This window comes from Grus americana, chromosome 15, assembly GCF_028858705.1.
Source record: "Grus americana isolate bGruAme1 chromosome 15, bGruAme1.mat, whole genome shotgun sequence".
In the NCBI taxonomy this organism is placed as follows: domain Eukaryota; kingdom Metazoa; phylum Chordata; class Aves; order Gruiformes; family Gruidae; genus Grus; species Grus americana.
Genome location: NC_072866.1, coordinates 12,010,164 through 12,036,345, shown reverse-complemented (window position 1 = coordinate 12,036,345; position 26,182 = coordinate 12,010,164). Strand labels below are relative to the sequence as shown.

At 39.9% G+C, this 26,182-nt stretch overlaps 1 protein-coding gene across 3 annotated transcripts in view; it reads left to right on the top strand.

Moving 5' to 3' along the window:
- The window catches only part of SDK1 (sidekick cell adhesion molecule 1), a 412,431-nt gene that overhangs the window by 289,832 nt on the left and 96,417 nt on the right, over window positions 1-26,182 (top strand). For all 3 annotated transcript variants that reach the window (XM_054842564.1, XM_054842566.1, XM_054842565.1), the window contains 7 exons: window positions 290-437; window positions 1,304-1,444; window positions 4,970-5,151; window positions 13,290-13,405; window positions 16,477-16,669; window positions 19,929-20,027; window positions 24,934-25,125. In XM_054842564.1, the coding sequence (XP_054698539.1) occupies window positions 290-437; window positions 1,304-1,444; window positions 4,970-5,151; window positions 13,290-13,405; window positions 16,477-16,669; window positions 19,929-20,027; window positions 24,934-25,125 (1,071 nt within the window). The remainder of the gene's footprint in view (window positions 1-289; window positions 438-1,303; window positions 1,445-4,969; window positions 5,152-13,289; window positions 13,406-16,476; window positions 16,670-19,928; window positions 20,028-24,933; window positions 25,126-26,182) is intronic.

Here is a 26,182-nt window from a genome sequence, read left to right as displayed (position 1 = left end):
ATCTGTCTTTATCATGCTTGTTTCCTCTTTTATTAAAATGTTAATGAATATAGTTTTTATTTATTATGCCATGACATGTGCAGCATCACTTTCCAGTAGACAAATGTGCAATCTGCATAACCGTGTGGGCTGACAGGAAGGTTTCTTCTGCTGAAAAGAAACTTCTTCCCAAAGTTCCTCTGAGGAAAACAAGCACAAAGAGCTCTGAGCAGTCAGAGGTGTTTTTTCACTTCTGCAGGGCTTTTAACAAGCACTTCGGTCTTTTTTCACATGTAAATTATTCCAACAGATTCTCCCTGGAAGGTTCACCTATCAAATCTTGACCCAAAGATGACCGGTGTCACTGTGAGTGGACTAACTCCAGCCCGAACCTACCAGTTTAGGGTGTGTGCGGTTAACCAGGTGGGAAAGGGCCAGTACAGCTCCGAGACCAGCAGGTACAGTAAAAATAAATGCCCTTGTGCTAACCGTACAATAACCTAGAATTATTGCAAGGAAAAAACCTGCCGATTGTTTGTGAATGAATAAAATCAAGTTATCTTTTGCACAATAACAGGGGAACGGAGCAGGTAGCATTACCCAGGCCTCTGGAGAGTGCTCTGCAGCTGTCAGGAATTGGTGATAATGGCAATTAGGTGATGCAGGATATCAGCACATGATGGGAGAGGTGCCTTGGTATTTACAGAGTATCAGTTGAGCGGAATCTTGGAAATATTTTTTTGCTCTCGTGCTAAGCCACAGCAGTTAGCCCAGGAAGGAGTACAGCGTTCACCCAATCATTGCAATGTCACTTCTGGAATTCACCCAGATGCGACAGAGAAGGATGGCTTCATCAAATTTAGTTTCAAATGCATCTCCCTTCTTCTGTGAACCAAAGCTTGCTGTGAGCTTGAATTGCAGAACAGCTGAACTCTAAATGGCTTTTTCAAAATGTAGGAGTTTGATATGAAAAATATTGAAAGAGCTGAAAGAAACAATTTGGAAGGAGTCACAGACACTGGACCTGAGCTCTAACTCGTTCAGGCTTGTAATCTTTTTAAAGAGTTGTAGCAGCCTGGGTGATTCAGAGAGAATAAGGTTACCTCAGCTGTCTGTCTTGTTGCTTGCTTAACTGATTTCCTATTATGTTGATTCGTTGTAACTATTTCATGCATGTCTTCAGCAGTTTGATCAGCGTTATATTTCTTTGTAGTCATCAGACTTTGATAAAAGAAACTGGTTCATGTGAAGTGGATACATGAAATAGAAATGTTATCTATCATTTATTTCAACACCCACCTCCATCACATTCTTTTGTACTTAGGTTGATGCTACCTGAGGAGCCCCCCAGTGCCCCACCTAAAAACATAGTGGCCAGCGGGCGCACCAATCAGTCTATCATGGTCCAGTGGCAACCACCTCCAGAGAGCGAACATAATGGGGTTCTTCATGGGTACATCCTAAGGTAAGTCCTAACCTGGAAATAGATCCGTTTGTGCATGAGGGAACTCAGAATGATGTGTTAGGAGTGTATGAAAAACTATTTCTAATTCCATGAAATGTATTAGTTATTATTTACAAATGCTGTGGCTGCCCCAGTTTATTACAGGTGAGAAAACACTTCTCAAATGGCTACAAGGCTGCAGGCACTTAAGTTCTAGGCTGTCTGTACTAGAGAGTCAGTGAGCTGGAGTCTCTGCTAGCTGCTCCGAATGCACTGCTGAAGTGGACTAGCTGCCTATCCAGTCTCTCAACATCCAAATAGCTGTTTTCCATTTTCAAAGTGAAGCGAGGCACCAAGTACTAAAAGTGTTCACATGGGAAGTTGGTACAGTGCAGCCTATGCATTGCAGATGTATATTTGCTTATTACAATCTCAGCTTCCTGCTAGAAAGGTTAATTAAACTTATCAAAGACACAACAGGGCTCCTGCACTATGGAAGAGCAAGAATAGAATAAGTAAACTTCGTCTTGTGCCAAACAAAATGGAGAGAGGGAATAACAGGTCAGATGCTTCATGGCAGACCTTGATTTGGGTTTGAAAATCAGTCAATTCTTTCAGCCCCATCTGTATTTATTAATGAGAAACAGATTCAGACAGGTAACTGGGAATCCTGAATACATCCAGTCTTTCTGCTTACACAGGATTTATTGGGTTGGAAAGGGTGTTGCCACACTGAGAGACTTTGCAGAGAGTTTCCCGTTTGTAATTTTTTGGGACTCAGTTATTCACTCCTACCCAATTCAGCCACAGCTTACTTGCTCATTTGGCATCCTACGTATCCTGCGGTGCTAGCGGCCAGCTAGGGCGGCACCTTTAGTAAGGGAGGCATTAGAGTTTTTGGGGAAACTCCCAAGCGTTGCACCACCACTGACATATTTCCAAGGGATGGTTACAGCCTATTGTAGGCACGCTGCTGACATTTTTAATACAGTGTCCTCCAGATCTGCTCAAAGATAACTAAATGCTACAGTTTAAATGCCAACATCCTGTTCATGCTGTGCTCCTGCTTTTGCTGGCATGGATGGAAATGCTTTTGTGATGTTAAGAGTGTTGGTGAGCTCCCAAAATAGTGCTGGAAAGTTCCTTCTCTCTGCAGGCAGAGCTGAAGTGTGTTAATCTCCCTGTCACCTGCACAGAGCCTATTGCAGTGGTGAGCCACTTGTGCAAGTGCCTGCAGTTTTAAGAGCTGGACTCAGTTTGAAAGCTGTGCCAGTCATCGGTGACAGGTGGGAAAAGGGGTTTTAACTTCTGCCTATAGCTAGAATCTTGTCATGAGACTCAGTACCTATTTGCACAGGGTGCAAGTGGTGTTTGCACAGTTCTTTCCTTCAAACCGGTCCACTCAATGATAGGATTAATTCCTTAGCTATTCCCAATGAGTCTCAGCATTAAGTTCTTGAGAGGAAGCGATCCCATAGCCGCCACCTCCTGGCAATCTGTTCTGTTTTCTCCAAATAGCATTTTCAATAATGTTTAACTTAAGCATTTTCTACAACAGCCATCAGTGTAATTGATCCCTGTCCTCGCTGTAGCATCTCTTTCCATTTTAATAGAGAGTGATCATATTCATTATGCTCAATCTGTGAACATTTTTGACGTCTATATGCTTTGTCTTGACTACAGAGCAGAGAAACAATTTATTCGACAGGAATTTAAGATTATCATATAAAAGCACAACTGTCCCAGGTAATAAACCAGGCTGTTCTTCCACATTAAATTGTGTGGTCACAGCAATGTGCACTGAAGAAAAGTCTTCCTGCGCTGTTTTCTCTAGAATTAGGGTATAACAAAATGAAAACCACAATACATCCCAGAGACCTAATGCTCAAGACATTCAAGATACTAAATTGATGGAACACCTGATCTTTAAAAGTGAAGGCGTGCTGCACAAGTCATATGGAGTATACATCAAAGTCCATGGTGAGAAAAATCATGAAGACATGACATTTCTGAACTGGTCTCCTTCCTCTGCCCTTTTTCTCACTGGCAGTATTGCATTTAGAGGTCTGTCATGCTAACAGCGTAATAGATTAAATCACAGGAGCACTCTACACCTTGTGTGCTAGGTGTGAGACAAAACGTTGCTGCCCAAAGAATTGACTTTGCCAGGAAGCGTACACCCTTCACAGGAGACAAAAGAAAGAAAAAGGTAGATATTGCATAACATAGAAAAAGATCAAAACGTTCAATAAACTTAGCTAGGGGCTGATATTTCTTTATTTCCATTTGTATTTTGTGAGTGGAATCGCACCGGTGTAGCGTTACAAATATTAAATATGCCAAAAAATGGTGAGGCAAGCAGCTCCTCAGCAGAAAATAGAGGGGTTGTTAGTGATTAAGATCTGATCTCTTTACAAGAAGACTTTAGAACAAAATCTATGGCTGAAATACACAAAGTTGTCTAGTTGTAGAAATTGCACCGATTTAACTTAGATGAATTTAAAATCAGCCTGTAAGATGTCAATGAAATTGCTCTGTGTCAATAAGCTTTTGGTGATTACTGTGAAGCAAAAGATGAATAAGAGAGCATAAAAGCTGTGTGGTGAATAAAAATACAAATGTTTCCATATTTGTCTTTTTCATGGAATAGTAATGCTTTGTGCCCCTTACTTGGCCTCTGTTTTTCTGATTTTTTTTCTTTGTGAATTAGCATATTGTAAGCATCCATTGTATCATTTTCCTAAGGGAAAGAAAACAAACAGTGTTATTCACATTCACAGATTTGCCAGGTTTGTTTGTTTTCTATGATTTGGTTCTTCTCCTTAGTTTCTTGGCCTAAAGAGACACATCAAAGGGGCTCTGTTTCTGCAATACAGTTTTTACATGGGAAAATATATTCAGTGTTTCAGCTTCCCATGTCTCAGTAGAAAATTTGTCAGGATATTTAACAAATACTTGCCCGTATTTGGTACAGCCCTTCTCCTGGAATTCCAATGCTTGACCAGTCCTTCAGTCTCAATGATATTCCATCCTTATTTAATCATGCTGTGAAGTAAATCCTGATGGAAGCCAGAGATGGCAATGCCTGAGACTTTGGAAGGTCAGAGCCCTCTGAGCTCTTCCTTTTCAGATTTCAGAGGAGAAGGGAAAAAAAAACATTTCTCAAGCTGATTTACAGCAGCACCCTGATAAAAATCACATCTGGGCTATTTTTTCTACTAAATCACGGCTTTTACTGAACAAGCCACATTTAAAAAGCTGTAATTTTTCTGCAACCGTGAAACAGGATAAAATACCCGTTTTGTTTAGCCCTGAGCATGTAATCTCGGTGAGATCAGATTATAAATACTATAGCAGTCAAACATGATATGGTCTTATCAGGAGTTAGTCTGTTCTTTCTGATTGTTTTTCATTATTCTTTATATAATTCTGCTGTAATAGTTTGCATATTGCCTCTTCACAAAGAAAGCTGTTTTGCTAGTCAGGATATTTGCTATAATTGATACCATCTAATTAACTAGCAATTTTTTTCTTACCATATGGTAGGTATCGCCTGGCTGGCCTCCCTGGAGAATACCAGTATAAGAACATCACCAGTGCAGAAATTAACTACTGCTTAGTGAAAGACCTGATCATTTGGACCCAGTATGAAATCCAGGTGGCATCTTACAATGGAGCTGGGCTGGGAGCATTCAGCAGACCTGTGACAGAGTACACTCTGCAGGGAGGTGAGCACATCGGACCAATATATCCTTTACAGTCAGAATTTATAGCACAGCTTCCTAAGGAGGAGTTGTGCTCTTGGATAGTCCTGCCTAACAACTTGTAAAATGGTCATTTCAGTCAAATTTGATAGACAGCTTGGGGTAGGAAACACCTACAAATTTCAAATGCCTAAGTAGAGGCAAGACAAGACTCTGCTACTATCTCTGTTATAGAAAAAGCTGTGAGTGAATTAAAAAATTACCTATTTTTGTTGACCCTCATGGTGGTGCATTACCACATTGCAGGTCGGAGTCAGCCACAGCCTAAGAAATAAATAGAAATGCTGAATAGAGCTGGGGTCCCGTGGAATCAAATTCTAGGGCGTGTGACAGGCAGGGGCTGAGGTTACTCTGCCAGGAGAGTCAGAGAGAACGTGGCAGGGAATTGGGTTTGTCGTGGTCAGGATATGCAATATGCCACATATGCAATATAGGAGACAAAAGCTGAGTAAACCAGCTGTATTAGTGCTGATAATCCCCGAATACCTTGTTTTAGAAGTATGGAATAAATTGTAAGGGAACTGTAGGGAGAGAAATACAGCCTATGGAGAAAGGGTGTTTTGCAGCATTTCAGGAATGGTGCAGACACTTGCAAAGAGGAAGATAAAATGATCTTTAAAGCCCTGATTTTTATGCTACAGCTCCTCCGCTCCTTTCTGGTAAGTGCTTTAAGAAGAGTATAAATTACATCAACAAAAGGATATGTAATTACTTTTTACAACCAGTGTAAGGCATGTTTACACCTCTAGATTGGTATAAAAATCCGTAGGATAATTAAGTACCAGGCCCTTAAAGCTTTCATATATTCCCATAATTGCAGGGTTGTGCTGGATTGTGAGCACTGGACAGTACATGGTCTCTACTTTATTGGTCATAAAACAATTAAACTATTTTAAAAACTTGCAGTTTTACAGTACATCAGTTAATTTACAATCAGTGAAGAAAACGTAGTTGTTTGTTAATTGTTACTAGGAGTACATTAGAACATGATTAGATATAGTTTCAGGTGTAGGGAGATCTTTAAGACAAGATTATTCATATGCAACACTAATTAACCACAACAATTAAAGAAGGAAGCTATCCATATTTTGTCTTAGGGCATTTAAAGCCTCACAGTTTAGAGGAGTCTAGACACACTCAACCTCTTTCTAGAAGTATTTATAGCAGACCTTGAAATGTTTTTCTTAAAGTCTTCTCCTTGCAGCCAGGATTAATGTTTTGTATCCCACTAAAGACCAGATCTCTGCTGAGAATTGGATTGCACACAGAATTTTAATCTCTTTTGTGAATATGCTTGTAATTCATTACTTTGTTTATTTGTGCCTTTTAAGCTATCATAGCACCTTAACCTTCCATCTATTAAGACTCAGGTTTGGCCTCCACACTCTTTTTCTTAAATCCTGCAATTGACTCTAATTTCCCTTGATATTATGTGCTGTTATTATCATCCTTTATTGATTGGCTGTCTGTTGTCATTTATAAGGATATAAATCCTCTGTTATAAATTAAGTGTAGTCAGTCCTGCATTCATATTAATCAGCAAGTGTTTAAACTGCAGGACAACTTACAATGGCCTGTTTGTCTTTATGTAGTTCCTAAATACTCAATGGTGGGCAGACGTAGAAGAAAAATTGGATATTTATTATCTATTTTATACCAGTATTTAATAATAGCAGTAAATAACTACTTCATGGATGTCCTAATGAATGCCTTGCTGGGTTACTGTGCAAAGTCACTGAAGGCATACGGTCTGTCCTAAAAAGATTTTGAGGACTTTTTACATTTGGAGTTGAAAAGCAGCGAGGGTGGGTGGTATCAGTATCATTCGAAACTGGATTAATACCAAGTTTCCATATGTAGTGCACTGCTGTCCGAAACCCCGTTCCTTGATCTTTCTTGTAGTTGGAAAATGACAGGAAAAGCCAATGGCTGTTTCTTGCTCTGGAACGTCCTTCCCAAACCAAACCAGTGGGAGTAAGAAAAAGCCATGTGTAAAACTGCCTTGTAAATCATATTCTGATTTTAATATGAGCAGAGATAAATGTCAAAGACACACACTCCCATCCATCCCCCTCTCCTTCTACCACTGCCGCCGCCTCTATTCTGACACGCATTAAATGATGTGAGCTATGCTGGCAAGAACCTGTCTGTCTGCAGATGAAAAATACCTGAAATACCTCATATTAATCAAGCGTGCTACGCAGTCAAAGCCTGGCAGGAAATGAGCGCTGGGAGCAGATCAGCCCATTGGCAGGAGCAGGTCAGCACGTTGGCATCTCTGTCATAGGGAATATCGACTGGCCATGTACGCTGTGGATTGATACCAGAACCCAGTCTATTAATCCCTTATTAGTCCTCTGGCATTGCTTTAGCCACTGGTAACTACTCAGCTACTCAAAGCTCTTCGAAAATCACCAACTTCTAGAATGTAGCCAAACTCGCAAGATGCTGAAAGATCTAAATTTGTAGAGAAGCTAGCACATAATGTCAGTTAGATAAAATGTCAGAAAGACTTACTGGCAAAGCACTGAACACCCTAGCACTGGGGTCAGACAGTTTGACTGTCTCTAACTCTTGAAAGTCTTTTCAGAGTGATATTCAGCCTAATCCTTTGATACTCTGTATATACAGGTCTTTCTTCATCAGACTTTCTCCAGCTGTTCCTTACTTTGATGTTACTTTTCACAGGGATTTTTGCCAGCCTTCTGCATAGGGCAATTTTTACTTAGTTAAACAGTGTCCTGCAGGACTTTTCCTTGTCATATGAAAAACTGAAGTTTCCCAGTACTTTTTCAGATAAGAATAGCTTTGTGAGATGTATGAACATTTCTGGATGGTGACAATGTTGTCTCTGGTCTGTACTATTGGATATATTTACCTTTTCCTGCAGGTTGATTTTAGAAAGCAGAAGCTTCCATCCTTTACTTTTGAATCTGTCCCATTTATCTCACTGGCATGAATACTTCTGAACTTCTCTCTCTTTGAAAAACTCCCACCACTCCTTAGATTCAGGCAAGGCAAGGTTTGTAAGTAGAGATGTATCTTTTGTTAGGCATTTTGTGTTGACATTAACCCACTTTTGTTTCTGCTTTAAGTGCTAGCCCTCTCTTTTGATGCACATCCCAAAAGCCAGTCTTATGTTCTAAAGTTCATAGGTCTCAACATATAGTTTGATATCATTTTATTTTCCCTTCTGTGCTCTGCATGGACACCTCGAAAGGCCAGGAAAGTCTGAACAAAAGGCCCTTCCTGAATAAAAGAGTGGGAGAGTCACCAGACTAATGAGTCTTGATGGTGTGGAGAGAAGGATAAAAGCAAGATGAGTCTGTTCAGGAAGGTCCAAAGTGGTTTCTTCCTAGGCAGTAGGAGGTGAATCAGAAATTTATAAGGACTGAGGCAGAAGAGCTGCAGAAAACACAGTTAACTGAAAACTTCCTAATTATGTTGGAAATAATCTTGGAAAAGGAACTTCTGAATAAGGAGTGTCCTCGGCAACCATTCAATTTTATCTCAGTGAAAAGAGATTTCCCTTAGTTTTCGCTTAGGCTTTCTTGGCAAAAACATCTTAAAGATCCTTGTTCACTTCCTTTGGGAAGCCTACCAAAAGCCTTGGAGCTTCCATGGCCGTTTTGGGCCAAGCTACTCCTGTGCAGGAGCAGGTTGGAGTTGTAGTGGCTTGATTTTGTGTATCTCAGTTTTATCACTGTTAGGTGTCATTTGCCATCTACTGCGGGTTTTTTTATTATTTAAAAAAAAAAAAATTGACAAAGGTTGTGAAATTGGCGGTTGCCTTGGTGAGGCCCCTTGCCCCCAGCTCTTAATAAAGAAATAAAATCTTGTCCTTGTGAGAGGCATGCAAGAAAGGAAGAAGGCATTTCCCAGCTGCGATAAGCAGAATTCATCAGTTAGTGCCAAATCTCGCACTACCGAATTTCAGATATTGGCACGTGTAGGATTGCAGAGACCACTTGCTCTATGCACCTGCTGCAGTTCATAGCGCAGCGAAGGATGTCAGCCGGGAGCGTGGGGGAATGGGCTTCACAGGGGGAACCACACGCGCCCGCGGCAGACTCTGCCCACCGGGGATGTGCAGCTTAGCACCTCGAGCGACCGCGGTAAAGGAACAACCAAATCTTCACGTAGAGAAAAACCTGCAGTTTCCCGAGCCTGCCTTATTGAGACATGGAAGCTGCCACCTCAAAGGTCAGGACCTCCGGAGCAGTGGGAGACTTTTCTACAAGCCTTTTGTTGAAGATCTATATTTAAGACCAGTAGTCTGGCTGTCAGAATCTCTGTGGGGTTTACATGCTATTTGCACATAGCTGGAGACAGAATAATTACATGTACACATGCTTAACCTTAATGCCTTCTCTTCTCTCAATTATCTCGTCAGCCAAACCCTTTTAATGGCTTTTATCTAGAGTGCTTCCATGACCTTTTCTACTTAGAATGCTGTGCATTAACTTGCAGTCCCTGGGGCTGAGCTCTCAACAGATTTCCAACCACATGAACTTTATCAGGAGGAAAGTAACAGTTGGTTTTGTCTGACCAGTTTAATCTGCAACTCCAAGATGACTCCCAGAAGGGTATCCACTGTGAGATGCTTTAGGAACACTTGCAAACATGATGAACAGGTTTAAAAACTGAGCATGTAAATACTTGGGAATTACTCTTGAAGTACGTATGTGACATCAGTAGCTTCTTGACAACAAGAAACTTGTAGGAAGAGGGCAGATATCTACCACTAAATTAGAAAATCCTTTATGTGGACAGTCACAGTTTCAGTAAGTTACTAACCATGATCTTGGACAAGTATCTGAGTTTTGAAGTGACCAGAAGGTCAATTCTGATTTAGCTTCTGTCAAACTTCTTTTCTTTTTTAAATGCAAAACTGTTCAGATACCCAAGGAAGTCTTTAATATCAGGACATAAAAGGAGAACTTGATACTGGCACTTTGAAGTACATTTCAGATTATAATTCCAATATTTTACTGATTAAAAATATAAAAATGTATTATATTATGTCTTCTGCATTATAATTAGGCTTATGCATATCAGATGGACCATGTTTTTTCCATCTTTTTAAATGCATTCATTGAGATGCAGATGTTGATTTTTCAATAGAGATGTCCAAAGAGGAATTGTAACATAAATCATAATTTTCAACATTCTGAAGGTTTTATGTTTTGTGTTCATAATTTTTACCATTTTTCTTCTTGTAGCAGGTACTTTTTGTGCTATGATGGTTTATTATTGTTTCAGGAAATTATCTCCTAATGAAAGAAAGAAGTTCCTTTCAAAAGAAACAACCAATGCCTTTGGTTATCCAGGTTTCTAAAACTGTAGTAAATCAATCCTAAAATGCATGTCTAGATTTTTTGGGGGACTGTAAGGACTGCAAGTGAAAACTTGGAGCTTGCTGATGCAGGTTTTTTCCCATCTCAAAAAAATTGCAATATTTTGAATTTTATCTAAAAGACTCATCAGACCCTTAGAATAAAATCCTTGTGATGTTGAAGCCACTGGAAATTTTGTATTCATTGTACAACATCCACAGGATCCTCCATTGAAGAAAATAATGCCCACAGAAATGAAGCAGCAATGTGCATGCTAATCGTGTTTCAGGAAAATGATAAAGGCAGTGGGAGTGACCTGCTGGGACTGGTTGTACCGTTAGCTCTCAGGTCACCTGTGTGGGTTTCTTATCCTCTGGGAAAAGCAGCCTCTTCCTACCGCTGCCCAAGTTCTGCATTTCTTCAAGTGTGGTCGTCAGTGGGCAGCACATGGGTTATGTATAGATTTTCTGTACAATAATTGTGTTACAAAATCAGCGTAGCACATATAAATAGAGTTGTAATGTAACGGTTCAACAGAAGGAAGAGGAATGAGTGGAGAGGATGATGCTTGGCTGATTTAGCCCTCATGGCAGAAGGAGATTAATCTATCAATGATAGCCACGTGACTTTCTGATAGCAAGTTAACTTGAAGGCTTCTAATACAGTTTTCTTCTGCAATAACAAATCTCTGGCAGTTACAATATCTCAATATGTAAATATGCAGGAAAGTAAGAATTTTTGTTTAAAAAAATCTTATTCACGTTAACTGTTAATTATACAAAGTATTGCACACAAAAGCAAATTGAAATTCATCTTGTGACTCTCATAATAAACAGTTTCATCAAAGGTGATGATTAAGAAAAAATACATTTAGTAGGGGAATGTAGCCAAAGCAGCTTGTTATGACTGTAGAGTGACTTTAATGTATATGACTGTATATCAGGATGATTTGATGAATCTCTTAACTACAAAAACTTTATGATGTCTACAGGTCATTAAGATAATATTATAACCTTCCAAAAGCGTACAGGGAATTATGATACATGGCAGCAAGTAGGGCCCGGATTCTGATGAAAATTTAGAGTAGTATCAGATAAATTCTGGTTTTAGAACTCAATAATTATGCATAGTTCATAAATGGTGACATCAGGTTTTAAATTAGGGCAAGAAAATTCTGAGTAATACGCAGTTTCTGAGGTTAAACAAAATGTGCAGAGCTAAATTTTCAAGCCATTGTAGACACCAGGGAGTTTTAGTGACACAGGGCATGAAAGTGGATGTTCTTGTCATTTCAAACCTGACATCTTTGAGCATTTCTCCATTTTTCTGTGTTGATGTTTCTAGGTTGTGGATGTCTTTGATAAGTGTACACTGTCCTTGCTCTGTTGACTGCAGTCTCACCGTAGCTTGTAGACCAGTTAAGAATAATGAATGCCCCTTTATGCTGCTTTCAAACAAACATAGCTTTGGCTGGAAAAAGGAGCATTTTTACATTTTTTAACTTAATGTCTTGATTTCTTCTCCATATAAAGACTCATCTTCCAAAAGTACTTTGAAGCTTTAAAAGTTTGTGACCTGTTTTTGAAAAGTATGGAGCAAGCCACCATTTCTCAGTGGGAAATGTGGATAGTTTTCAGAAGCATAGGTCACTGGGCTTTGGTAGAAGTTTTTCCTTGGAAGCAGAAGGAACAAAGCTTTCCAGGCTTCAAAATGCCTTGTGGATAGTTCCTCTTTTGTAGAATACAAATGTACATGGCTGTCAATAGTAATATTTGCGAAGCTTTATTAAACTTATTTTATAGGATTCAAAGGGTATTAGTCCATTTTTTTTATACTCAGATAGCAGTTTTCTTCTTAAACTTGCTATAAGCTTGGTAATTTCGTTAAAATAGACCTGTCTATTATTCTTTCCTCTGAGAACTATAGAAATGACATCCTAAAGCAGTAAGTTGAAGAAATTGCCTGGAAGATATTTAAATAGACATTGTATTAAATGGCAAAATATTTCGGAGTTATTTTTTGTTGTTTGAAGGCAGTATGCCTTTATGTTCCATGCTTTCTTTTGTATTGAGAAAACATCTGTCTAATTAAATACTTGGCATAAAATGTTTATGCAACTTTTAGTAGATTAGAGGATGTATTGGCTCAGAATATATATAATCAATTCAATATACATGAATGAATATCATATCAAGATAAAATGAGAACATCTCCAATTCCCAAGAAAAATCTTTATTGCATGTGATATGACTGGTCCTAATTCTTTAAACAGCAGTAAATAATAAACAGATGCTGTCTCCAGATTATAATTCACAATTAGAGTTTTAATTGTGCGAACTCCATGTTTGCTTGTCTGATCTGGGGAATTGGGCGGCATTAAAAGACTCAAGAAATTTCTTTCTGAAACTGTTCTTGCTCTGTGCAGTCATGGGTAATTGAAAGACATGTGTTCACCTGTCATTACCTGGCTTCTGTCTCAAGTCTTTATGAGAAACTCATCTGTGGAATAATAAGGTACAGAAATCGTTTCATCCCCTCCCCTTGAAAGAATCTCCAATACAGAATGAGAAATTAACCCAAATGCCCTGCTTTGCAAATCATTGCTGGTTACTGTTTCACAAGAAGCACATCCTTCTCTCAAGGCTGTTATTACTTTGTGACTCACGAGTGGCAGTCAATGGGTTCTGCCTTCATCCTTCTCTTTTGTCCCCTCATCCCTCCTCCGTTCTGTTTTCTTTTGTTCCTCTCTCGGCTGACTGGGAGCAGTGCCTACAGCCCCACCGCAGAATGTGCAAGTCGAAGCTGTGAACTCCACAACCATCCAGTTCTTCTGGAACCCTCCACCCCAACAGTTCATCAATGGCATTAACCAAGGATACAAGGTAAATAGAAACAAGATTTCTGCAACTTCAAACAACGTTTACCTTAACAGTCTTGGTATATATTAATTAGAAATTTCATCTAATAATCTGCGAATCTCCAAAGTGACTGCGTATTTTCAGGGGTATCTTACAAGAGTAAAATGAAGAGAGAACTGAGCAGTTGTGGCTCCTAACATAGCATTTGCTAATTTATCTAAGTTCTGAAAAGGGAATATGTCATGGGCTAGAAGTCCTAATACCTTTGTCATTTACCTGGAGAATTTCCACAGCCAAAAAGCAGTTCAATGTCAAATGGCTTGGAAAGTCAGCACAGGAGATAGGTCGCTGTGCCACTTAAAAATCAACCTTGAGACTTCTGTTTACTCTAATGCAAAATTCCCATTCATTTCTTTAGGAACCAAGACATCACACTAAATATTTGTCTTAACTTTCCCACTGTGATGATTTGGGAGATATAAGAATGCAAAATTTATTAATCATGCTTGATGACACAGAGTTAGCGTGATAAGTCCCTGTTGATGGGGCAACTCCAATATCTATTACAGTACGCAGAGCAGAGAGTCCTTAACAGAGCACTTGTTGGTACTTTGACCAGTGGAGTGTATGCTAAGAAGGTAGCTGGAGTGGTTTATTTCTGTCTCTCAGGAAGGACTGCTTAATAGAAACTCCTTCAATGGTTCGGCGGTAGCGGCATAATAAATGAAGGTTTTAAAAACATTCATGGAAGGAACAAAGAGTAATCTTGTAGGAATCACGGAGCAGGAAAAGGGAAGACAGGTATCTTTTATGAGCAGGGAGGAGGAAGGTTGATTTAGGTGTTGGGTGAGGGAACGCTGGGTGGGCTGAGAAGGATGTGCAGTTCAGAAGGAAAGCTGTGAACTGAGGGATTGTAGGTGGATTTTAGAAGTTTTGGAAGTCTTGATCCTTCTCTAAGAATTTATCAAAGTGATAAAGAAACTGAGACAGAGGTACGCATGGGAGTTTTAGTACTTTCCCCGTCTATATATTTCTCATAAAACCAGTGATAGTTTCAGAATCCCGCTGCTGAAGTTCTATATACATGTAGATGGGTATATCTGTTTTTCCCAGAGACAGAATCAGCTCTCAAGGCTAGCTGACTGACAGGGCTGCAGGAGTATATCCTGAAACCTCAGTACAGAATTAGCACTTGGCTTCTGTTCAGACTCTGGAGAATAAAAGCACTTTTTGGGCTCAGCGGACTGCAATGCACTCTAATTTTCTGGTGCAAGTCCAAGCATGGTGAGCTCAGTTGGATTTGCAAAAGTCATATTTCAGATTTTTATTCTTTGTTTTATTCAAGCAGAGTTTAAGTCTAAAGATCCTTCATCTCATCGCATAGCTACTTCTAATTTATGGTTTGGTTTCTTAAGCAATGGTATAAAATAACTAAATTGTAATTTGTATCTGTCAGTGGTCAGTGAAAACTTTTGAAATGATCAAAATTTCTCTTTCCTTGTATTTCTTTGATTGCAGTAGATTGCAAAAGCTCTTTGCCATTCCTGTTTCTCATAGGGACTGTGAATTGCAGTACAAAGACTGTGTGAGAATCTCTCTGTCAGGTACTTCTGTAGCATAGGTTTTTGTGTGACTTATAAATTACTAGTAGTCAAAGCAAGGCCTTTGCTTTTCTTAAGGATTAATCCCATTTTTTTCCTTTAACTGATGGAATTGTTCACCTTTTATTTTCAGCACATTTCCTGAAGACTGTGCAATGAAATATACTTATAAAAGAGAAGTTCAGTCCTCCAAAGTTATAAATGCCAATTGTAATCCACAAAGGTGATTTAGAAAAGAAAATAAAACGTACCATTCCATCACCCATTTTCCATTTTTATCTTTTCTTTGAAAATTATTTGCATTTCAAGAAGTTGTAAAGTGCACCTTTTCAAACATGAAATATTCCTAACAAAATTACTCCTTATAGTCCTCTAACTGTGCTTTCTGATTCTCAGAAACTATAGACATTGGCTAAATGTGTCAAATATGACTCATTAATTTCAGGGATCTATTCGTGTTTGAGCCTGAAATCAATACAAGTAGCATGATTTACACAGCTACTGAGTAAGGCCTAGAATTTTAACATGCTTGTGTAAGCCACACGATAAGGATTTTTGAACAAAATAAAAATTTCAAAGCCCTTTAAAGCTTTAGACCCCTAAGCCATTAAGACAGTTTCAAAAATTGTTTTAAAATTTCAAGATCATTTGCCAAAAATGAATTTTTGAAGTCCTTGTTTAGGTACCTACACATAAAGTATTCCACTATAAAAAATATTGATCACGGAGAAGATCCCCGAGATGAATGAAACCTGGAAGAACTGAGCACATCTGCCAAGCATGCTACTTTAAATGCATGAAAATGTCTTCAGGAGTCTAACTTTTGGGACCCAGGTGTTGAATATTGTAGTAATCATCTTTACAACCATTTTCTATTCTTTCTGTAGTTCCAGAACCACTTGAAGCGTTCACAGCATGGATATCCCCAAACCGCCGAACACTGTAATGCTCTTAGCCTGTTAGACTAGGTCAATGGGAGCTGGGGGGCTGTGGGAGGGGAGGGAGGATTTCCCCCTCCTCCCTCTCTCTCCCTTATCCCACTAACGTACCCAGGCAGTGGGATCTTTAAAGGAACCCCAAAAGGTAAAGCATTTATCTCAGAGTCCCATTGAAAGTACTTTGCTTCCTTCAGCTTCCTTTCAGCAGCAGAGACTATCCAGGCTGGTCAGAGCAGCCCAGAGAGAGACAAAAGACTGATGTCATACAAACCAACCATTCCCAATAGTTTTGCCATTGTTCAATAGCAGACACTGAGAATTGCAATGCCTCCACGGTATCGGTGTATCCTCCATCACTAGTGAGCATTATACACATCCCTCCAGTTATCAGAGGAACAGTGTTATATCCATCTGTTCAGTGTCAGAGCTGACAGTAGTTTAACAGCATTGCTTGTTTTTTTGCAATCAGATTAAGATGGTTTTGGCAGACGAACTTACTTTGATTCCAAATAGACACAACTTCTGATGAGAGCTCATCCATGTTTAAATTTTCTAGCTTCTAGCATGGCCAGTGGAGGCTCCAGAGAGTGTGACCGTGGTCACCATTGCTCCCGATTTTCATGGTGTTCATAGTGGCTGCATCACCAACCTGAAGAAATACACTACTTACTACACATCGGTTCTGTGTTTCACCACACCTGGCGATGGACCACGAAGCACACCCCAGCTCCTGCGCACCCTGGAAGACAGTGAGTAGTCAGCGCTGGTAGAGAATCTGAGTGCTTGGATTTCGTTTGGTTGGATATAAAAGCCAGAATTTTCAAATCTAGGCTTTTAAAATTGGATCTCAGGTTCACAATCAGTTTGTCATCTCTTGTCAAGTTACTTTGCATTAGACAGTGACGTAGGCCAGTTGTCCACGTGTGTTCTTCTAGCCTGTGGCAAATGAAAAACATTTATTATTTTTTTCATTATGGACTAAACCTGGACAAATTTGCTATATTGTTCAGAAGCTGAAAGCTTCATAGTCTGGTTCAGCTAACACACAACACATTTATGTCTGTGACCCCTTATGCTCCTAAATCCATGTTCAGGCATCCAAATAAATATGAATTGATCTTAGGAATTGAGCACTGGAACTTCCTGTGGAGGTCAATGATTAATTTACAATTGTTTCCTTCCGTTATTCAGTATATTGAAAATGTCTTTATCTGTATTATATTGCAAGTATTTGTATAAAAGAACCAGGATCATAACAACGCAGTAAGCTTCATTTTGCAAAACTGGAGTCAAACTCATAGGATGAAATAAGATGAGCTGGATAGTCTAGCATATAAATTATTTCCTGAGTCAGAAAATGTTTTGGCCTCTGTGGCCCCTTGGAAGTGTTTGCTCAAGACATATTAGGGACTAACAAGTGTAGCCTGTGTCTGATGCAGGTAACAGTTAAATTGCAGTGGCTCTCATAGCTAACTGTGTGTCCACAGTGATCTTGGCTCTGGCCAGCGCTTCAGTATCTTCCTGTCACAGAGCATCATAAACACTGCTGCACATTTTCAGATCCGAATCAGAATTAAAAAAAAAGTCTAATACGTCCATTAAGGTATTGTTTTTAGAAATACTACTTTGCCTTAATAGAGATCTTTTAGGTTAGTCAGTGTTCCCGTAAAGAAAAATTTGATTAACGTTCACAGAAGTGAGGCTCAAAGTGCTAATCCAATTTTTCATGAGATACTCTTGAAAGAATATGAAGGAAATTAAGTACCTAACCGTGGATTTTCCTTTTCTGGTCAGTCTCCTCTGTAGGCTAGGGCTCTGCCCCAAAAGCAGATTATAGACTTAGAGTAGAAGATCACAAATATAGGAGTTTAATTGCCAGAGATCTATGTGAACCGTTAATACAAACTCATACATGTTTATCTGGGGTTAAAGCAAAAGGCATGCGGGAAAGAGAAACATACATTAGGTTCCTGTGTGTAGATTTAACTTTTTTGCCTGTTTTCCTATGGAAGTGAGGCTTTGGGCAATGATGGTTTGTAAATGTGTTCGGTTGTCTGTCTTAGGTCCATCTGTCTTTCTCCCTCCAACACCATTTGAACCCCGTGGCTAATTTCAGTGAGTATGGAAGAGTAAGAAACCAAAGATATGAGACTCCTAAGATTTCATGGAAATTAATCAACTGGGAAGAGGAAAGAGACTATTAATATTTGTGCTGAAGGAAAGGCTGCAGAAATGAGCCTTAAAGACTTTGTGCAAAGGGGGAGAAAGGGCATAATCAAGGCATTGGGAGTATCTCAGGGAAACGGAGTCACATGCCATTTTAAACACAAGAAAATTCCATCATGAAACATAAAACTAGAGAAAGCCGGACTTATATTTTGTAAAACATTTAAAACATTTCTTGGTGTATGCAGCTGTATGCTACATGGAGCTTCAGCAGTAGAGAAGAGCAGGATTTTTTTTTTTTTTTTTTTTTTGATCCTTCAGAATTGCTTTCCTTGGTTTTCATGGTGCCCAAGAAGTTAAGTGCAGGATGGTATAATGCATCTTTGCGGAGAACTCGTTGAATCTAAGTTGCTTCAGGATTTATGTGGTGGGAAAGCAGATTTGAAAGGACTGTCATTCATGTTCTCAGGTGATAATTTTCTGTCTGTATAGCAAAGTTAGGCAATCCTTTAGAAAAAAAATAGTGCAAACAGATCTGTTTGCTGATGAACTACAGGTCAAATAAAATCTGACATGCAGTCAGAAGCAATGTGTCCTGGCTTGGAGTAACCTGCACCTGGTTTTCATTATGACATTAAAATTGGACTGCAACTGCAGGAGCTAATTGGAGTAAAGCTTTGCAAGTATGCGGTTTGCGTGTCTGCAGATACATGGTCCCGAATAGTGCATAATTGCTGTGCTCTTGTTGGGTATTCCCGAGATCACTACCAGATCAGCAGTTCTTTCTGTTCTGTGATATCTAGTAGTCAAAGCATTATGGATTTGGAAATTTTCCTCACTAGGATTGCAGAATTGCAAATGTGGTTGTAGCCGACCTACTGGCAGGCTTTTTTTTTTTTTAATCATAGCTGGAGGGGAATGAGAAACTGGACTAAAGTGAAGAGGAAACAAAATATGAAATTGCAGACGAGAAATTGCCAACTGATGTCAGTGGAGCTGGAGGACACTCGGGCAGGGATCCAATGACAGAAGCACAGTGAATATAAAGTGAACAAAACCTCCTTTTTCCAGTACATCGATTGAAGACAGAACAGCAGTTGGATCAAAAATCAGTCAGGATGTCTTCCTTGAAGATCAAAATTGAGGGAGGATGGCATATTCTTGACAGTCATTCCATTTTATGCTCTTTCATTGCACACTAGGGAGCTGAAATTTTTAAGAGCTCTTGAGCTACATCATAAAAATCCTTTAAAAGTTTCACACACTTGTATTCATTTTACAGAAGACAGTTGCCATTATGTTGGACGTTTTTAGAGTTGTTTTGAGAGAATCTGTCCAAGCAGTGGCTCGGTGACTCTGTCCTTGCTTTGACCTTGCATAGCCAGAAGGTTTTTTCCAGGTGAGGGGGGTGCTGGCAGCGTTGCTACAGACCTCAGGCCAGATGAGCTGCACGCAGCAGCACAGGTAAATGCCGCACACCGTCGTTGAGGGAAAACAGCAAATGCAATCGTTTCCAGGATTGCCAGCTTGATTGTTCTAATTAGATTAGATCAAGAAGAGAGGCAGAGAACAAGTTGCGTGCAAGTCTCCTGCTGCCACTCTCTTTAGTTCTCTGCACAGTCAGGATGATGACTGGATAAAATAATTTATGTGATGATAGCCAGAGTGCTTCTTAACACCTTGCGTTCTCCCCTCTCCCCTGCAGCTCTCATTGATGTTTCCAGCAGGCTTCCCTTGGCCCCCGCTCGGTGTTTTATTTCTTCAGCCATAACCTTGCCACGTGAATCAGATCAAAAGTATGTGGGGTTCTCCTGTTAACAGATTTCCTTTTCTGATTGCCAGAGCCAGGAGCGGTGGGACATCTGAGTTTCACTGAGATTCTGGACACGTCTCTCAAGGTCAGCTGGCAAGAACCTGTGGAGAAAAATGGCATCATTACAGGCAAGTATCAGCTGCTATCTCCTTTTTATTTTTTTTTTATTATTTTTTTTTTGTGTGTGTGTGGGGTGGAATGTATCATTGCAGTGAAAACATGTTTGTGTAATAGAGCATTTAGGGAGAACTGGCTACTGTGAGCCCTGGTTTCCTGGTCCCTCTTTTGGATAATTGAAATGTCAGCTAGGGCACGATATAGAAAGTACGGGTCCAATTACTGGCAGCTCATGATTGTGGTCACTGAAAAGGCAGTCTGTATTAGAAATCAGCTCCCCATGGAGTTTCTGGTCTTGTTAAATCTTCCGTGAACTCCACCTGTGTTACTAAATTTCTGAAACTTTGTGTTTGGCCTTTGCCCCAAAGGTGGGGGGTTCCTACATGGAGTTTACAGCTGCAAAATCTGGATTGGCATTGCTAAGATTTGCAATCAAGACCAAGCCTGAAATCAGCGGTATCCTTCATCTGTGATCAAGTGGTCTGGCTGTGGACTGCGTGACAGAATTTGCATGTCATTACTTAATCTTGTATAAACCATCACAAGGGTTCAGAACTCTCTTGTTTCTCTTTGATGAGCTTGCCATTTGACAAGCTATTTATCTATTTACTGTATGCCAGTGTAGATACAACATCAGCAGCTTCATTATTTTTCATAAAGGAAGCTATAAATAGTTGAGGAAAAACTGTAGTTCTTATCAACAGAGGCAATATTGTTTTCGGATGGGAAACTATTACAGCAGCACAGGATGGACATTCCATTTAAGAAAGGCTTTCAAGGTTTTGAAGTGCACAAAAGCTCCCAAATTTTAAATTACTGGAGCTAAAAATCATAGTTAGGAAGGGAGAAGATCATTTCACATGAATCAAAATATTTTGTTTTGGGAGCATTGACACTGAAATGTTTAGTTGTTTTTTTTTTAAAAATTGTATTGTGATTTGTAAAATGAAATACATTTTAGGAGTTTTAAAAAAATAAATCAGACTTTCTGGCCCCTGAACATTGAAATGTTATATCGGTCCAATTTCCTGAAGCATTTTAACGTTGACAGGTCTAATTAATTTGATAGGACTTGCATTTGTCAGTGTTTTCTCTGTGTCTGTAACATGCACCGTTTGTACATGTGTCTTCTCTGCTGTTTATAGTATATGTGGAGTCCTTATGCAGATCATCTTATGCCTTTATATACCACAGTAACCTTCCTGAAATATGCATTGTGTTAAGCGGTTCTAGAACAGAAACTAATGACTTCTGAAAGCAGAGCAGTATTGATTCAGTGAAGATGGCCAAAGCCTTCAAGCCTAAGTGCTTAAATTTAGGTACCTAAATCCAAGCCTAGCTATCTAAGTAAGATGACGTCATACTCATCCTTGTTAAGCACGAGTTAGCGGCACTGTGCTTAGTGTTGCAGAATTGCTTTGCTAGAAACAAGCTGCTGCCTCCTAGAATGGGTTGAAACCTGGTGGAGCGTAATGATGGACTGTGTTACATTTGGGACAAATTGTTTCAGAAGGAATTAACTCAAGAAGCTCTATTGTTCATGGAGAAACACCAGTGTAAAAGTGCCCAGCAAAGTTTATAAGGAAAAAGAAACGTCCTTAATGATGCAAATTGCATTTGAGGTAGAACAAAAGAATAGCAAAATTGTTTGTGCCCCGAGTACCTCAAAGGTTTACAGAGGGCTACTTGGCGATCGGAGTGCTTAGGGAGGCAATTCTTCATCATTTCTGCTCATTGATATCTTTACTGGACTTTCTTGTTCCGTGCAGCAGAGCTGGGAGGAGGAAGGCACGGAGGGTGGTGCCGGCAGCCAGCCTGCTCTGGGAAATTGCCCATTACTCTTGCTGTAAATTTCAGTATCTTCCTCGTTCTCTCAGTAAACATTGATTTATGAGGACCTGGATGTAGACGGACAGTTTGTGATTGGGTGTACTGCTCTCTTGTAGAGAATTTACTCCAGATCAACAGAAAATTATTTCTGAAACTCCTCTGGTCATTAGTTTCTGTTAGACAGCATTTTGTGGAGAGGGTGCAGTGCCAAAGCATACGGGAAGGCTCGGTGGCACCTTTCCTGTTCTCACTTACACTGAAGCCAGAGGAAACGCTCTCAGCCCCGGCCGGCTGGACTCCCCCGTGCGCATTTCTGGCCGTGATCACGTCTGTAAAACAGAGAGTGCATTTTTAGCAACCACATGTCCTAAAGTTCTGCCCATCTGTCAGTCATTGTGGCTTAAGTGCTACTTGGGGGTACGGGGGAAGTTGTTCCTTTCCTTCAGCTTTTTTTCATCTGCTTTTGTTATGCACGATTACATTTGGCTTTGTGTCTGCTCAGTATGTATGTATGTATTTTCTGTTTGATTTTTTTTTTATATGACTAGAATTTAACTATACTTTTGGGAGTGAAATATCCAACAGTACATGCTGCCTCTTTGCCTTTTCTTCAATTTGCATGTGAACTCGGGATATTTTTCCTGGTGAACGTTATTTCAGTAAATAAATACATAGACTATGTGCCTAATGGGTGGGAAAGCTGAGTCTCATCCCTGTAGTCACAAGGGAGAAAATATAAAATGTTCAAAGAATAATCACCATCATTCAATGCATATCCAAAGCTTATCTAGATGGGAGAGAAGACATCTCAATCACTTAAGATTGCCTAGTGCATGGTGGATGAAACTTTCTATTGTTTGTAAGCAACAAATGGATAGGGAGAGCATTAAAAGTCCCCTGCTTATCTTCTCATTATTTATTGCTTTGAGCAACCCATTTTGTTTTGTTCCAAGGTGATACTCCTCGATCCCCTCTGCCAGTCCATGCGTAGGGTTCAACGCAGGCATAGCAGGGTCGTCTGCAGCTCCTGGGCAGACAGATGAGCCGCGGCATGGCCCTTGCCCAGCCTCTGCTCCGTGTGGCCGCACATGGACATTCTGTGGGTTCGTGTCCTCTGTGGGAAGTGGGGAGAGGCACAATTGCACCTTCCTTGGACTCGTTCTCATTCTTCCACATTGCCCTGTCTGGAGCAAATGTAGCATCCACGGCTTTTGGAGGAACGGGGCGTTTGTGATGGTTGCTCTGTTTGCAAGTCCTCCATGTCTCTTCACTGAGCATCGAGTAGAGTGGACAGTCATCCCCCATCTTTCTGTTTGCTGTCTGTTGAGAAAGGCAATAGAGTCCTTACGTTTTCTCAAATCTTCATACAGATTGTACTCTTGCCTGTGCTACATAAACTCTTGATTGCTGGTAAATGATTCTCAAGCCTTTTCAGAGAGCATCAAAACACGACAGTGTCTCTGAGCTATTGGTAAATTATTGACTTAATTCCCATTCAGACACTTACTTAAACCCGGCTCCAGATGAGCATTCAGGAGTTTTTCCTCTTCTCCTAGGCTGCGCAGTCAGACAAGTGTTTGCAGTGTAGCTGCAATAGTTGAAGTATCACCTCTCTCTATCAATGCCCCCTCACTTGAACCAGAATTAGTGACTCCATGAGTACTCTGAGCCCTTTTTCATGCAAAAATAAGTTAACAGAAATCTCAGTCAGTGATGGCAGCTTGCACCGGAGGAAGGATAACATCTGACACCTCTCAAACTCTCACTGAAATATGTCTTGCCATGCTTTTAATTCATGAGACAATATTTCCCTGTTGATCAATACCATAGGGTATTTTGCCATGTCAATTTGTATATGTTAGTCACCTTATCATATTTTTGGGGTTGTTTTTTTTTAAATAAAGCGAAAAAACCCTCAAGCCCCCCAACTGGTCTGAATTCCTCATTTTAGCTGATGGGAACAGGAACCCAGTAGGGAGTTTCTCTAGCCAGCTTGCCTCGTGCATGGTTCACTCAGTGGGGTTCCTTTCTGTTAGTCCTTTTCACTCACTTCCATTTCACAGGCATTCAAGAGCTATGTGTATTTTTTTCCCCCCTGAGTCAAATCACAAAGAAAGCTGCAATCAAGCAAACTTTTCAGACACGCTCTCTGGAGACTGGCTCAGTAAGGTTCAAATGGGTTCAAACGGGAATAAAGTGGGACTGGGCAGAGGGAGGACAAGCAGATTTGGAGGTAAAATTGAGCAAATCAGACAGTAGAAAGTTTCAAAAGTTCTTGGAAGGCAAATGGTTATAAAAGTGATAAAAAGGAAAGCCTGGTTATGATAGAAGAATAGTATGGAGGTCAGGGTGAGTGCAGTTTTGGACAATACATTGGCTACACTATGGTTTTGAAAGAAAAGATAATGATTCACCCTGCTAAAGGATTTGTGTGAGGAACAAGCAGTGGGGAGTAGAGGTTTTTCAGTTCCTAGAAGATTCCCACAATGTTCCTGCCTGATTGTTATTGTCAGATTTGTAAGTATTTCTAGACATACAGCAGTGAAGGTTACTTCGCTTAGGGAGTAGCCCTACTAAGCACATATAGATTTTTAATTAGATATTCCAGCTGGTGAGAAGATCTTATATTTTCCAGTGATTCTTCCTATTCGCTTCATAGAGTTCGCAAAATGATAGTCCACCCTTCTGCGAGATTATCCCCAGGTTTCCTAGCCATTGCATAGCAAGCACTGTGTAGTCATAGAAAAAGAGATGGACTGTCGAGACTCTATGTCCTCCCCCATCTGTAATCTGGTGGGCAGGTGATACCCCAAGGGGTACCTACATCAATCGCTTATTGGAAATAACAGTATTAGAAAAATACTAGTGTATTTTAGCCAGTGTTTACTTCAACTTTTTTTTTCTGCTTTTAAAAGGCAATTGTAATGGATTAGAGTGGGAAACAAGTCGTACCACCATTGACCACAAGTAAATCTTGCAGAAGCGGGAATTTACCAGTCTCTGGGTTATTGTGTAACTGTGCTTCAGAATAAAAACTAGAGCCCACCACTGCTATGGCCCCCTGACTTCTGTGTAATGGTTTTTCAGGGTACCAGATCTCCTGGGAGGTGTATGGCAGGAACGAATCTCGTCTTGCCCGCACGCTACCCAACACGACGCTGGAGTACAAGATCACGGGGCTGTCATCTCTCACCACCTACACAATCGAGGTGGCAGCTGTGACCGCAAAAGGGAGCGGATGGGTCACGTCCTCCACCATCTCTTCTGGTGTGCCCCCAGGTTGGTGAAACTGTATGAAACAAATTAAAATGGGTTGTTTCTTCATGTTTCTGTGTTCCAAAGATCATAAATTAGTTCAGTAATAATAAAAATGTTTTTATTTGCAAAGCATTGGAATTCTTTACCACATAATTAAAATTTAATTTTTAAAACAAATTAAAACATTAGCATGAACACACTCACAATTTGAAATTACCAGAAAGCTGAGGTGGTTTGATACACATGCAAAAGAAGTTGTAGGGATGGCAGAAGGGAAGGACAAAGTAATAAAGTGGACACAACAGAGAATCTCTTGACATTTACAAAATAACAAAAGAATGAAGCCTGAATCAATTCAAAATTGTTGCTTTGGGGGAAAAATAGAGTCTGGATGCTGTTAAAAAGGAAAGGTTTTTCCATTTATAAGTCGTATAGCTTATGTCACTTCTGAGATGACATTTGCCTAATGAAAGTAAAATCTTATTTACAAGATTTGGGAGTTGTGGCCTGAGAAAGATTTGGGAGGAGAATTGCAGTCCTGTAGTGCATTGTCGGAGTCACCGTTTGGATACCTGTACATTTAACCTTTTTGCATTTTGTTTTTAAAATTCTGCACTCTCCGACATCCAGTATAGAAAGCAAACTAAAAAGCCAATTCTTAACTCAAACAAGCAGTTTCAGTTAATTTATAGGTTATACAAGTAGAATTTTCCAAAGTGGAGCAGTTAGTGTACATCACTGATGGTAATCCAGTTTTTTCCCTTTTCCGGTATTTTTGCACTTTTCTGTATATCTTGAAGTATGCCTGCCTTTCGTTTACCTAATCATCGGTAATTGTGACAAGCTGTAGACTAGATCAATGCTGTGCTCCCTGTTGTTAGCCAGATAACAGCATTATCCTACTTGGGCAGGGTTAGTTTATCGATCATAGTTCCCACAAATGTGAAGTAAGAATCAAGAAATATTGTGTATTTGTGCATACATGAAATATATGTCAAAAAGCTGCCCATTTTTTGCCTGTTGCATTTGCACATAGTACAACATTATGAATGATTACTGATTATAACACTAATTTCCA